Genomic DNA, 15595 nt, shown 5'->3' on the forward strand with positions numbered 1-15595 from the left:
CGTCTCGCTCATTACAAATAAGACCTGCATGGCCTTAGCCCTGAAGAAAGCTCACACCTGGCCCCCTGCTGGCCTGGGCCCCTTTCCCCCAGGCTGCCCTGGCTTGCCTTGGCTACTTTTTCCATCCCGACTTCAAGATGCTTTGTTCTATGCTGCTGCTGCTGCTAAGTCACTTTAGCCGTGTCCGACTCTGTGTGACCCCATAGACGGCAGCCCACCAGGCTCCTCCATCCCTGGCGTTCTCCAGGCAAGAACACTGGAGTGGGTTGCCATTTCGTTCTCCAATGCATGAAAGTGAAAAGTGAAAGTGAAGTCGCTCAGTCGTGTCCGACTCCTAGCAACCCCATGGACTGCGGCCTACCAGGCTCCTCCGTCCATGGGATTTTCCAAGCAAGAGTATTGGCATGGGTTGCCATTGCCTTCTCCAGCTTTGTTCTATAGTAGCTTATATTTGACCCTCATATTTTTCTTTTTTCCTTATATATATACATTTTTGTTATATGAAGCAATCCACAAGACTAATAAAGAGGACAGAAGGAAAAAAATATTAAAAGCTGCTTCTTTAATATGCTAAAAGTACTTAGCTTGTACTCAGCTTGAGTGTGAAATAACAGGGTGTAGAGTCGCCAGGTAATTAAATGCACATTCTGTTTCTGGCTCCCCACTCCACTGCTGGGTGGCCTGTGAGGGTCACCAGGCCTCCCTCGTCCCCTCGGTGCCCCGGAGGCTTTTCCTCCCTACCTCGGGGAGGCAAGCTCAGGACAAATGAGGTAAGAATCTGGCAAGCGTCTGATTCCTTTGGAACCCAAATCATAATTTCATGAGATCGCTTTATCAGCACAATACCATTGAGATGAGCAGGAATCAGTGCTGAACTTACATCTGAGACAAAGAGATGGCCTATTTCAAAACCGACATTTCAAGGAAAGAAAGGTCCTCGTGGGGACCCGTGGTCTGCATCGGCTAACAGTGTCCCCTGGAAAGCGGGGGTCTCCAGCAGCCCCTCCTTCACAGACTCATAACCTTCTGCGCCTCGTCTGAGAGTCACTACTGCACTGGGCAGATAACTTTTCCTCAAGAATTCTCCAAGAGGCCAAGTCAAAAACATCCCCCCACCCAGTTTCTGAAAGGGAACCAAACTCTATGATAACAACTAACTCATAACAGACATCGTAAATGAGCTCCAAGAGGCAGAATATGGTTAAGTAATTGCGCTTGCCAGATCTATCTGCCTCTGTCAGCAGAGGCTGTTTAAACTTGAAATATGGAGGGTGGGAAGAACCTCGATACATACGAAAAGTTAACTGCCTCAGAGATAAGAGGAGGGTTTTCTGGTTAAGCCCAGTTTAGCACAACAGTGCATTTTACAAACTGATGCAGAAAAGGAGGCCGTTTCCTAAATGTATCCCCCCGAGTCATCGACTGACCCTGAAATGTTCTATCGGAGAAGTACAGACAGGCAGATGGCTGCAAGAAGAAGGCGGAGAACACACGTGTGCAGGCACATGCGTGTGTGGTTGCAGACATGGGCCGTGCCCTGTATGAGGCTCCAGGGGTGCGGGCCCTCCAAACCCCACACTCGGAAGCATCCACGCGGCTTGTTCTCCTCAGTGCAGAGCCCAGAGTGGAGGGAGACAAGCCCCTGCAGCTCCACGGCCTGAGGAGGACACGTCAGCCCTTTCACGTACTTCTGAGCCTACTGAAGACCTGTGGCCTCAATGAGGGGCATTAAATACACGCCACCTCCACTTCAGTCAACAGCTTTGGCGTGTCACTGCCCATGCTTCAGAGTCATGAGGACATTAGGCTGAGAATGAGGCCACCGCCTCCGCAGCCCTGGGGCCACGGGTGGAGGACTGACTACAGGCCGCCTCACAGAAGTGGCCCTGGGAGCGGGTGGGGGCTTCTGAGCCAAGGAAGGAAGTTCAGAGATGGGGTATGAGAGGCGGTAAACTAAAACTGGTGAATTGCCTTCAGGGATAAAATACTTAGGAGGCGGCTCTTTAATAATCCTAATACCCCAGTAGATCCCCAGTGTAAAATGACTAATTTCTGCAAACCCATGCTTCTGTGAGTGGTTGATTCCTTCCCTCTCATAAGGTACTAGAACTTGCTGCCTTAAAAGCAACAGTTCCTAGGATAATGCCTTATTTTTTCTACAGGAGCTGTGCAGGCTCGATTCTGAGTTCCTAGAACAAGTGAACAAGTTCCAAGCAGAACAAGTGAACCCTTCCCAACTCCAGGAAAGAGCTTTATTTCTGAGGTAAACCTTCTGTGGACTCCAGTCAACTGCAGGTCAGAGGACGGGGCCCCCGGTTCTGTGGGGGGCCAGAGCCACGGCCTGGTGCTGGGCAGCTGCACTTCAAAGTCGGGGGCTGGAGAACTAGGAGCCCCCCTTACCAGGTGCAGGGATTACTTCCCAACTCTCACCACCACCCATCCAGACAGAAACCACCAGAGAGAAACAAAGTTGCCTTCTTCTAGAACTGATCTCTGGAAAACACCTTAACATCCTTTCCAAAAGGCAGAACTTTTTACACTTATGTTTCTCTGGCAATTTCACTCAAATAACTTATTTTTAGAATAGACTTTACATACACAGGTATATATGAATAGCTAGCCCCTTGTTTTTATAGAATCTTAGTTCCCGGTCCAGGGATTGAACCCACGCCCTCAGCAGGGAAAGCGCTGCGTGGACACCGGGCCGCTAGGGAATTCCCTAAGTACACTTATAAACTCAGATAAACACAGACCAGATCCATGAGAGAATATCTGGTAAGACTGTGAGTTTGGGGCCTGGTGGGCCCCTAGCGGGGGTGTGATGCTCAGTCAGCCTCAGGGGGTCTGTGAGTGGGTCTGGATGAAGGCGGCTGGTCCCCTCTGCGTGAGCCTCGGTTATTTCGGACTTTCCCTTCAGGTGGAAGTCTTGTGCGACTATTTAGATAACCTAATTACCTCAAAAAAAAAAATTTTTTTTTTTAAGAAAATACTCGGGATTACTCTAAAGAAAAATGTCCAAGTTCAGTTTATTTTCTTAACCGCAAGACTACGGGTGGGGCTGCAGAGAGAGGCTATTAGGCACTGAATGCATGAACAGCTCATTTATCTTATTCCTCGTTATTACCACTGGCGAGAAATACTTGCTAAATGTAATACACTGAGCTGGGAACAAAATCAAATGAGACACTGTTTTTTTTTTTTGTTTTCCAATCCTGATACTCAAAGCAGTCTAAGTTCTGGGACTTATTACTTAGTGAAGTCAAAAAGGAGGTTGGGAAAGCTAATTACTCGAATTAGAAGGATTCTGAAAAAATGAAAGTGGTGAGGAAAACATTTTTAAACCTACTTACTTCTGTCCTGGAAACAACAGTCAATACCGTGAATTCTTCTGCAAAGCCGAGTGAGAAAAGAGCCACGTCTGGGCCCCTGAGACCAGCTGCTGGGCTCTCTCCTCTGACAGCAGTCACTCCCGAGAGATGGGAGGTCGGGGCGGGGAGTGGGCTGTCGCTGAGCGCAGACAGACCCTAGATCCTGGGACTAAGGACCCGCGTGGGGAAGTCCAGGGTCAGACAGGGAGAAACTACCTAGGAATCCTGAACCGATGGCAAGATCAAGGAAGCCCCTGAGTGAGTGAGTGGAAGTCGCTCAGTTGTGTCCGACTCTTTGCGACCCCATGGACTATATGGTCCATGGAATCCTCTAGGCCTGAATACTGAAGAAGCCTTTCCCTTCTTCAGGTGATCTTCCCAACCCAGGGATCGAACCCAGGTCTCCCACATTGCAGGCAGATTCTTTACCAGCTAAGCCACCAGGGAAGCCCAAGAATACTAGAGTGGGTAACCTATCCCCTTCTCCAGTGGATCTTCCCAACCAAGGAATCAAACTGGGGTCTCCTGCATTGCGGGCGGACTCTTTCCCAACTGAACTATGAGGGAAGCCCAACAAAACCCCTACTTGCTGTTAAATAATTTGTTTCAAGAACCTGGTCTGGTCCTCTAGCAAGGGAACCAGGCAGGTGTTCCTCCTGGTAGGGACAGAGGCCTCTGTGGACATCGGCGCCCTCCGCTGGCTTTTGCAGGGTCCTCTAGTCACCTGTGTATCACATAAGCCCAGGCGTCCAGCTTCTCCCATCGGTTTGTTTTGTAGGTTTATTGACTTTATCAAGACGGGATCATGGGACTCTGTAGGCCACTGCTGTAGAAGTGAATCTAGACTTCTCTGATGCACATCAGACCCTCCCTCCTGGTGGTCAGCATGGGTGCAGGCCCAGCCTGGGGCCTCCTGGTGGTCAGTCCACGGTCACACAAGGCCTCGCCCACCCTCTGCAGATGCCACTGCTCCTGCTTCAGTCAGAGCAGCCCCGCTTTTATGCACCAGGGCTCTGTGTAAGATTTAATGTCAGACAATAGGGTCTTCTGCTTGATATAAAATAAAAAAGCTTAAACACACATCCTTAGGACACTCGCACAGAGAACCATGCAACGGCACTGGAGAGGATGAATGACTGTTTCCTGAATCCTCAGGGTTCAAGTCCTCTCATCCTGACACTCTGTCTTTGCTCCTGGCGCCCCTCGTAACCCATGGCAACTGTCTGAAACGCTGATGAGAAACTGTCCTTTATCAACAAACCGGAGACTGGCTACACGCGCCTCCCCAAAGAAAGGGCCAGCTCCCGCTCACCTTGTCACTGTCCAGCGTGTTCTGAGACGTCCGGGAGGCAATGGAAATCGTATCGGGCTGGCTGCTGCCATCTCCTTGGCTGTCCAAATCCTCTCCATCCCTGGAGACACAAAGATGCAGATTCCTGACACTGCTGGGTCTGCGCCTCAAGACTGGTGACGAGTGTCCATCAGACAGTGGACACAGAACAGATTTGTTCAAAGAAGTGGGAATCGGTCTGTATGACTGCAGCTGATATTAACATTGATGACGGCTGATCACTCTTCAGTGACAGGCTTTGGGCTGGACTGGGCTGTGTGTCTACTACCTACCACTGCACTTAGTTCTCCCGGATCAAATACAGCCGAAATGGTCAGTGCCATCTGAGAGACGAGAAGCAAACGCGTGTAGATGCTATACAACTCGTCCAAGGTCACAGGCACTATTCACACATGCACACGGATTAACGGCTGGAAAAGGAAGAGAGAACTAGGGATGTGCATGTAGACTTTCACTGGCTTTAAGGTGAAGGAGGCTGTTGTCTTCATGAAGCCATTTCATTAGGAAGAATGATGATATGTGTGAATTGTATTTAAAAAGAACATTCCTCAAAATGTTGGAGAAAAATGATTTCTGAAAACTAGTAAGTTAACATTGCCTTGTTACTGCCCTTAAATAAACACCAACTTGGAAAAACGAACCCAGACACTGACCTCCTTCCCTTCTGTCTCGTGGCTGGAGCTGTTTTTGGGATGTGGATGGGCTCCTTCAGGGCGCCTTTCAGGTGGATGGTCCTTTCCTGGATCACCTCCCGGATATGCTTGATCCAGTCCTGCTTGTTCTCAATACTGGAGGCCTGGACAGAGGGTGAGAACTGGTCAGGGTACTGCGCTGACCACACTCAGGTGCCCACATTCCGTGAGTTGTTCATTTAAAACATAACTTTTCAGCAGAAAAGCAACCATCTCCTGTATTTAATGTGCCACCCAATAAATGACCCTAATTTTGAACATTCTGTCATCCGGACCGTTTTCATTCTGTATAGCATTGATGATATTCCAGATCTCTGAATAGTCTAGCAATCGATCACTCCCCAGCCCCAAGACTTTTTAAGCAGCCTTGGGTAAATTCTAGGAAAACAGAGCTGCCCCCAAACCCAAATGTCCTGAGGTCCTTTAAGCAGACAAGTGGCCCGTGGCCCTTGCAGCACCAGGAGCAACCTGAACCAGTGGCCCCCAACCCCATCCCTCTTGCCACCTCACCCCTTGGACTCATGATCAACAGGTGCAGCTGCACCGATTCTCCACTTGCACCCGTTCCCCACCCCCACTCGCACCCTGTGGAGTAGAGGCCTCCCTAATCCTCCTGCCGTAAAGGAGGACCCGCAGCCTGGACACGTTAGAAATGTACCCAAGGTCACACTGCCAGCAGGTGAAGAGGCCAGCATTCCTGGGGGTGGACATCCACACACACCCATCCCCTCAAACTCTGCCTGAATCCACCATGCGTTAGGCTGCTGGGATAAACCAGGGCAGCCTACTGTAGCCAGTGACATATGGTGGGCTTCCCTCAACTCCACTGCATCGCTGGACAAAGGTTCTCTGGAAAGGACGCAGCACAGACACTCAACAGGCACTGACTGAATGCACACATATGGCATCAGAGTTTCCAGATTTTTCTTTTACGGTGCCTCAAAGGAGGTAGGCTTTTTTTTTTTTAATTTCCCCCTCCCTTTTTACATGACCTGGGCCTTAGCAACAGTTTTTAATTTCCTTACGGAAAACATCCACCTCCTATGATATAAGCATAATTCCCTGAGAATGATTACAACAATCGTCAGTGGGACGATGCATGAGATCAGGCAGGGAGGGGAACCCAAGCATTTTCTCATGGTGGACCTTGTTTTTGTCAAGCCCCATGCTGGGAAAAGAAATTAAGACTGAGAACTCTCTTTCTAAATAACATATTTTAACTGGAGGATGTGTCTTTTCAGTTGAGGGAAATAAATGAAGGACAGAAGGAGCCTCTTGCTTCTCTTCCCAGATCCCAGGCCAGGAGAGCAGTAAAACCCACCTCTCCTGGGGAGGGAGGCAGAAAGACTAGGCAGCTGGGGAGTCTGTGCATGAAGTAAGTGTCTCAGGATGGAAACTGTGAACGATACGGAACTGTTGGAATTTACACGCCTGATACAGATGTTTGGGAGGTTAAACAAAGGGAAGTGACTGAGCAAGAACATCTGGCAGGGTTTCAACTGCAGAGGAGACCCATACCACGGTTCAGCAACAAGAGGATCCCAGTCATTTAAATAAAGCAAGCCGAGTATTACATTTATGGAGAGCAATTCTCCTAACCTTGAAGAAATTAAGCAGAGAAAAAAAGGTACCAATTTTTCAGAAACGGTAAAACAAAGATAACGCAGCTGGAGGACTAAGTAAACCAGTCAATCCTACAGGAAATCAACCCTGAATATTCACTGGAAGGACAGATGTGGAAAGTGAAACTCCAATACTTTGGCCTCCTGATGCAAAGAGCCAACTCACTGGAAAAAGACCCTGATGCTGGGAAAGACTGAAGGCAGGAGGAGAAGTGGGCAACAGAGGATGAGACAGCTGGATGGCATCATCGACTCAAGTGGCCACGGGCCACTTGTCTGCCTAAAGGACATGAGTTTGAGAAACTCTGGGGGACAGCAGAAGGCAGGGAAGCCTGGCATGCGGTGGTCCCGGGGTCACAGAGAGTTGGACACAGCGTAGCATCTGAACAACAACAAAGGTCCCACTTGGTTAGGAGAAGGGAAAAACCTGTTTCATACTCTCAGTAGTCTCAATCTGTTTAGGAAAGGATTTAGAAATAAACTTCTCCTTTTCAGACCATAAAAGTGAAAAACGGTCATCATTTTGTTCTACAGCTACTAGGCCATCATCACCACTGCCGTTGCCACGGTTACTGTTGCCACCGCTGCCACTGGGCCTCCCTGGCAACTATGACAGTGACGTGGGAGTCCTGCAATGCAGGAGACCCAGGTTCAAGCCCTGGGCCAGGAAGATCCCCCGGGGAAGGGAATGGCCACCCACTCCAGCATTCTTGCCTGGAGGACTTCATGGACAGAGGAGCCTGGCGGGCTACAGTCCCTGGGGCTGCAAAGAGTCAGACACGACTGAGTGATTGACAGTTTCAGTTTCTCACCACCACCACCACCATCTCCAGCTTCCCTGGTGGCTCAGCTGGTAAAGAGTCCACCTGCAATATTAGAGACCTGGGTTCGATCCCTGGGTTGGGAAGATCCCTTGGAGGAGGCAACAGCTACCCACTCCAGTATTCTGGCCTCCAGGACTATACAGTCCATGGGGTCACAACGAGTCAGACATGACTGGGCAACTTGCACTTCACACCACCATCTACACCCTCACCACCACTTACACTGTAACTACCACCACTGTTAAAATACCCACCTCCTCCACCATCCCTACCACTGTCTACATCCTCCCCACCATCTATCACATCACCACCACCCCCTCTACCAACATCCATACCCTCACTACCATCTGTATCATAACTACCATCATCAGTGCTAAAATACCCACCAACACCTACACGACCACCACCAGCACCTACACCCTCACCACCATCTCCACCACCGCCTACACCCTCACGATCTATACAATAACCACATCACACCACTGCTAAAATATCTACCACTGCCTACACGACCACCACCAGCACCTACACCCTCACCACCATCTCCACCACCGCCTACACCCTCACGATCTATACAATAACCACATCACACCACTGCTAAAATATCTACCACTGCCTACACGACCACCACCAGCACCTACACCCTCACCACCATCTCCACCACCGCCTACACCCTCACGATCTATACAATAACCACATCACACCACTGCTAAAATATCTACCACTGCCTACACGACCACCACCAGCACCTATGCCATAACCACCACCACCAAGCAATCTCTGAAATTATTAACGACATCATTTCCTTTAGTGTCTTGCTAGAAGTCAGAAAAATACTACCCCAAATTCCCTAGAAAACAAACTTTCATTTGGTAAAGCCTATAGGAAATGTGACTGTTCAACTGCATCATGGGTATTTCATTTAGGACATAGTAAATATGGCTAAATAATAATATATCTGACTAAAATATCTGGCATGATTTCTCAGATGCACCCTTGGGCGTTTGTCACTGCAGCTAATCTGGAGAAACACTCAACCAAAGTTGGAAGTTTTCACGTCTTGAATATACTTTGAAATTTTATGCCTTAGAGAAAGCTCAGCTATATAATATCTAGCTATCAGTGCAATTTATATTTTATAGAGCTTTATGCCAGGACTAACAAGAAAAATACACTCGGTTGGTAATTATATATTCATTGCAAAACAATCCATCATTTCCATGTGAATAAAGACCTTAGGAACACAATGGATTCCATAGTCAGCGGACACTCTATGATTGCAGTATTGTTGAATAACTCACAGTCGCTGGAAATACCGTAGAGAGATGAAAAGGAATGTAAAAGACAAAATCACTGACATGCAAGTCCACACACCAGAGGCCCATTAAGCTGCTGGCTCATCTCCCAATATTCTACAAATCTTCAGCTACATCTGCCCCGAAACATCCTAAAGTTTCTTATGGTCTTTCCAGACAGCTCAAAAAGACAGTTCCATCTGTATTTTCTTAAACATGGGAGGAGGGAAGTCCCTAAGACATCCTTAGAGTCCTCCATCATTCCTAGGAGAGGTCAATATAATCAAAACAGAGTTCAAATCAAATATTCAAAGATATATTCCTCTCTCAAAGACGATATATTCAAAAGCAACCTCAGTGTTTACGAACACTTCAAACGATAACATACCAAACCCTGTACCTGATTATGCCCCCCGCCCTTCTCTGCTTCCAAACTAGAAAGCCAAAGGGTCTAGGACCCCATAGAGATTCTGGGCACGTTCAGCCTTAAAAGTGTCAAAAGGCCCTCACAGATGCAGCGATGCCTATTTTCCTCTGGAAACCAGAGGTCAAGTGTACAATGGGAGCTACTGGTTCATAGCTCCCTCCTTTTGTACCTCAACTTGCTATATCTCTTAAACAATCACCCTGGATAAATACTCGCTTAAAAAAAATACTCTATAAGACCGGAAGCATGGAGAAGATGAGAAAGACCTTTCTCCATGTGATCTTTTGTAGGCAGCAAAAGTTTAGCTCAAGATACTGCACCACTAGAATACCACACTGGGTTCATCTTACTGTTCTTTCTGTGGTGATCACCAAGCTTAGGGGCCACCAAGGGAACAAAAAGAAGGACACGACAACCTGTTTCAACAACAGGAAAAGGCACACGTGTAACAGATATGGTGAATGTGTCACAGAGCGCATTCCCCAGCTTCAGTGGACGTACCTTAAGGACAATCTTATTATCTGAAGTTGGTGTCCTCCCCACCCACAGTGCGAATTTGCAAGGGTCTCCTTCAACGTGCTCTGTGACACCCAGCTCTGAGGTCTGGAGAAAAAAAGACAATTACATGATTAGGTGGGATATAGAACAGAGAGCGAGGAAGTCATCTTTGGTGACTCGTGGTCAAGCTCCATTGTAACGACAGTTTGTTTACGCTGATACACAGCCCTTGGGTCTCATTTCAGTTCAAATGAGGACATTTTGTTCTTAGGCTACCCAAGATTGGCTTCATCTCTTTCGCTTCCTCTGAGTACTTCTACCTGGAAATCCTGATGCAGGTCAACAGGCCAAGTCACAAAAACCAAAATAGCTGAAAACTCTTATTATCTGGAAAATCAAGAGTTGACTATTTTCAGCCTTGTAAACACTAAGATGAGTCTGTCCTAGTTGTGACCAAGCTGCCGCCATGAATTTTCATTATCAAGCAACTTCACAGAAGACAAATGGTACTTCAAAGCTCAGTTATTTTCCAATGTGCTTATCAACAGCATTAATGTACAGTAGTTCACCAATCATTTTAAGGGCAAAGAGACAAACTTTCTGTCTGTAGTTACATGCATTTGCAGGAGTGGAGATACAGGTCAACATCTTCATCCCCCCTTCAATAATCAAGTTCATCCCAATGCATTCTCTCCCTTCCAGCAAGGGAAATGATTCATAATCTGGCCTCTGAGAGAACCTTAACTTTTAAAAGATAAATGAAGTGAAGATGTATCAGCTTCTAAAACAGACCAGAGTGGTCTCTAAGGACTGATTAAAGCCAGCTAGTGAAATGGCTAGCCAGGAATGCTGCATTTTTTCTCTGCAGTTACAATATGATCTAAAATGATGTCAGGCAGGCTGTGGGCCAAAAGACAATCTCAAGCAGGACACAAGCCAAGGAAAATGGTATGAAAGCCATTAGCTTGGATGTGTAAACTCCAGGTGATTATTAAGATGATTTCTACGCCTGGTCGTATTCTATTGTTCCAGGACTTTGATTAACATGAGGATATCACAAAAATGTGTAAGCTGTCCAAATTCCAAGCTTCTACCAACATGTATAAGTGATCTGCCACATCTGGTGAAGAAACCGAATTCTCCTGCACTTTCTGTTCTCCAACAGTGATTTTTCCTCCCCCTGCCTGACCCTGCCCAGAAATTCTGTGTTGAGAGCCCTCTGAGGTATTGCCCGTGAAGGGGAGGCAGAGCTCAGGGGACCTGGAAGTTGACACCCGCTCGAGACTTTTCTGAGCATTGACTCGTGGTTTATAGAGACTTGGGTGGGGCTGCTAACCTGTGGAAAAAAGAACCAGGTTATATCTCTCTTGCCAGGAAGTACATGACAAGTTAAAGGTAAATGCATCGCTGTATCTGTCAAGCATGGCAGAGAGGCTGTCTCTGGGTGGAAGTCGGGGGATGGAGGGCATGTGGATCTTTAAAGTGATTTTGCTTATACAATTTTCTCTAATAATCATATTTTGCTGCTGTAAAGAACCGCTAAGATCATCTATTTTTCTTAAATTTATTTTTAATGAAAAAAGTCAAGCTTCCTCATTAAGAGCCAACATTAAGACACCTGTAAGGCTGCTTAAAGGCTGCTTAAGTAAATTCCAATGCTGGTGAATGAAACATTAATTATAATGATGTGAGAACTTACTTAACCACAATCTGATATGCTTGATTTATCTATAAAGCTAGTTAAGACACCCAGGAGATAAATAATTTAATTTCACTTATAAAGTGTTCTCTTATCCCATAGTTAGATCTTACATAATTTAGAAAAAACCAAGTTTCCTAAACTTAGGGATGTTGACACTCACAAGCGCCCTCTAGTGGATTCAGGAATGTTAGAATTTGACTGAAGATGAAAATGGGACAATTTCAGATGATAGTTCAGAACAGTTTGGGAGGTTAAAACCGAAGGCAACCAACGCTAATTTTTCTCTACCCATAAAAAAACTGCAATTGTGTCACCTTTAAACTTACAATTCTGAAGGCCTGTACTTACAAACAATTTGCTTTTATAAAGGTACTTGCTTCTGCCACTGGAATCTTTTACTTCTTTACTAAACACCAAGGACATCTCAAACAGGAAGAGGTGCCGCTCACGGCCCTTTCGGATTAAGGTTTTGGGGTCCCACACTTGGAAGGATTCCTGCAGGATCAGCTCTCCCTGAGACTCAATGTTCTCATCGAACCCTAGGACGTGAAGAAAAGGCACAGTCAATTGAAAGGAAATTAACAACGATGCAGGACTGCGTTACGGCTGCTTAAACATTTGTAAGAGGCCCATCGATTAAATCCCAGATGAGAGTTTCCCATCTGGGCCTTGGGCTCCAGTCTCCCTAGCACTGACAGAGGATAATTCTTCCTAGAAGACAGCCTTGCATGTATTCCGCACCCCGTTCAAAACAAACGCAGCCTTATTCTGCAAGTCCTCCTTCTTCACCATCTGAGACCGGCTTCAAGCACCCCGTCCCTCAGTGTCCCTCCCACACTGCTCGCAGCTTTCCTCCCAGCTGCCCCATCCAGGATGGCTCACCGACCCCGACCCCCGACCCCCACTCTTCGTCCTGAGCCTTGGCTTCCTCAGCCCAGAATGTCCTTCCTGGACTGCTCTCTGCAGTCCCAGCGTTTCTTCCAGACCCTTGTCTGGCCTTCCTCCTGGGAGACATCCCTGGTTCCCTGAGGAATTCTCTCTCCTTTAGACACAAAACTGTTGAAGTGAGTCAGTGGCGCTCTGGGCGCGGGCCGGCTTTCACCGCTGCTGTCTCTTCATGGCGTGGTGGATGCGGGGCAGGGGCAGCTAGTGATCTCCTGCCCTCTCTACCAGCAGAAGCCCCTCTGTCTCCGTGGCCGCTCAAGCCAGCCTGCATCTCCCAGCATCCTGTGGGCCGGGGCAGCCACAGCCACGCCCACCTATGCCCGGGGCCGCAAGTGTCTGCCCCGAGCGCTGGCCCCCTCCCCTGCGGCCTGCCAGATGGGAGTTTTGAACAGGGCCTTGACACACCCTGCACACCTGGCCACCCAGAACAACACCCGAGGAGTGGAGAGAGAGATCGGCCAGAGAGAGCCAGAGGCCCAGTGACCCCATGAGGGCTGCCCGCCTGCTCAGGATTTTACATCAGAGGAAGAAAGGTGTTCTGGCTTGGCCCCTGATTCTGAGGGGACGGGGTATCTCTGCAACAATCGGGAGTGCCTCTGCCGTCACCAGTAAAACGGTTCAATGCAGCCGACGGTGACGACACAGGCCAGCACAAGTTTTGGGGCAGGAGTACTGCTTAAAATAACTCTCGAGTAACCTGACAATAAGAGTTAAGCTATTACAAAGAAAGAGCTTTCTTAGACAGAAGCAGTCAGGGAAATTATGCTCATGATGATAATGTTTAATTAAGCATATTTATCCGATTCTCTCTTTACCACGCTGCACATCTGGCTCGGCTGCATGGGCAGGGAGGTGGTACCTGCTTCTGCAAGGCTCCAGCAAGTGATGCAGTGGATGGAGAGATGGGGAGGACATGAGCCCCGGGGGGACCATGCAATCCTGGGGGGGTGGGACTACCTATCCTTCCACCTGTCCATCTACCACGGAGACCGGGTGCTCCTGGGGTGCAGAGCGGAGTGGCTGCAGACAGGCTTGTAATGACGGGGGAGCATGTCGTGAGCTCCTCGAGGGAAGCAACGAGACCAATTTTTGGAAAGAGAAGGCCCCGTGCCTCCACCGGTGACTCCTAACTGAGCATGGAGGGGCAAGGACATGGGGATGGGGGCGGAGCAGCGTTGGCGGGGCGGGGGGCCTACCTTCCAGCATGCTGAGGTGCATGGCATCGTTGGCCCGCTTAGGCACGCTGAGCATCACCTCCAGCCCATCCTTGATCTCCCCCTTCCCCTCCTCGCAGCACGTGAGCAGCTCCTGTGGGAGACCAAGACCGTGAGATGTTCCACTAAGGAGGTCTTCACAGAAATCACAGAGTTTGTGAAAATCCGTGACGTTTGTGGTAAGAACAGATGTGGTCAACTGGGCAGAGATTCTCATAAGGGAATGCAGGATAAATCTGAATTGCCTCTTTAGCCAGTGGATGGAAGGGTTTGTCCTGCTCAAGTCAGGATGTTTCTTAGGCTTCAGAGGAAACCAAATGCAGTCATAGTTGAAGGTGAGTTTAGTGTACATGTTAACTACTGAGCCTCAAAAATGACAAACAATTTAATCAGGGTAGCAAAGCACAGTCACCTAGAGGTTACACTCGAAGGTGAAGTCAGAGTCCAGTGAGTCCTGCTCTGCTGGCCACAGGATCCAGCACGATCCTGAGCTCTATCTGCCTGCAATGCAGGAGACCCAGGTTCAATCCCTGGGTGGGGAAGATCCCCTGGCGAAGGGAACAGCACTCTATTCCACCCTTACTCTTGCCTGGAGAATTCCATGGACAGAGGTCTCCGGCGGGCTCAGCCTAGGGGACTGCAAAGAGTTGGACACAACTGAGCCACTAACACATACACAATGTCCCCCTACTTTGGAGCTGCCCCGTCTCCAGCAGGAACTGCATGGCTGTCCAGGTTTCTATAGGGAAACACTTCTTCTCTGTGCTGGGATGTTCAGAAAGCGCTAATGACTGCAGGATGCCTCCCCAGGGAAACAACATTTCACATCTATGTAGGAGAATACTTGTCTTAGAGGAGTGACAGCAAGGACCACTGAGTCACATTCTAGAGGGGCCAAGGTGTTTTCTCCCCATGTATTAATGACTGTTAGCAGTCAGCATCCAGAGGGGCCAAGGTATTTTCTCCCCGTGTGTTAATGACTGTTAGCAGTCAGCAGCAACAGCCTTCTGTGTCCTGTGTTCAGCAGGAGGGTGTGGCACTGCCGCTGGCTTTAACCACACCCTGGAGGGTCCAGGGCAGTGGTCCCCATCCTTTTTGGCACCAGGTTTTGTGGAAGACACTTTTCCCATGGGCGAGAGTTGGGGGGCAGGGGGCAGGCGGGGTGAGAAGAATGGTTTCGGGATGATTCAAGCACACTGCAATTATTGTGCACTTTATTCCTATGATCATTACATCAGCTCCACCTCAGATCATCAGCCATTAGATCCTGGAGGTTGGGGACCTCTGGTTTAGGGCAAAGCAGCTGCCCAACAGACCCCTGTTCTCATGGCCAGATGATGGGCACCGCTTATTCTGAGCCGCTTGGCATTAAGGGCTTTAAAACTGCCACGTGCTGAGGCTGAAAACCCCCTCATTGGGGAGCTCAGCATAGCTCATGATTGCTCAATGGAAGAACCCCTGGGCAGAATCAAGTCAGGTTTATAAATTAAAGCAGCAGCTTAATAGTGAATGACTAGATGTGAGGTCACTGAGGCTGAGATCTTTACTAGAACCACATGTGAAAAACAAAAGCCATCAATCTTGAGGACACTAAGAGGTAAACTGCCTTTGCAGAATTAGAAATCAGAGGGCAAATGTGAATATAAACAACTTAGCT

The 15595-nt window shown here is 48.3% G+C and overlaps 1 protein-coding gene across 5 annotated transcripts in view; it reads right to left on the reverse strand.

Annotated features, from left to right (window-relative positions):
- TRIO (trio Rho guanine nucleotide exchange factor) overlaps positions 1-15595 on the reverse strand; it is a 363874-nt gene that overhangs the window by 98277 nt on the left and 250002 nt on the right. For all 5 annotated transcript variants that reach the window (XM_070357707.1, XM_070357708.1, XM_070357709.1 and 2 more), the window contains exons 29-33: positions 13921-14032; positions 12128-12318; positions 10081-10182; positions 5373-5515; positions 4681-4780 (exon numbers count right to left, since the gene is read on the reverse strand). In XM_070357707.1, the coding sequence (XP_070213808.1) occupies positions 4681-4780; positions 5373-5515; positions 10081-10182; positions 12128-12318; positions 13921-14032 (648 nt within the window). The remainder of the gene's footprint in view (positions 1-4680; positions 4781-5372; positions 5516-10080; positions 10183-12127; positions 12319-13920; positions 14033-15595) is intronic.

The sequence above is a fragment of the Bos mutus genome, chromosome 20 (assembly GCF_027580195.1).
Source record: "Bos mutus isolate GX-2022 chromosome 20, NWIPB_WYAK_1.1, whole genome shotgun sequence".
NCBI classification, from domain to species: domain Eukaryota; kingdom Metazoa; phylum Chordata; class Mammalia; order Artiodactyla; family Bovidae; genus Bos; species Bos mutus.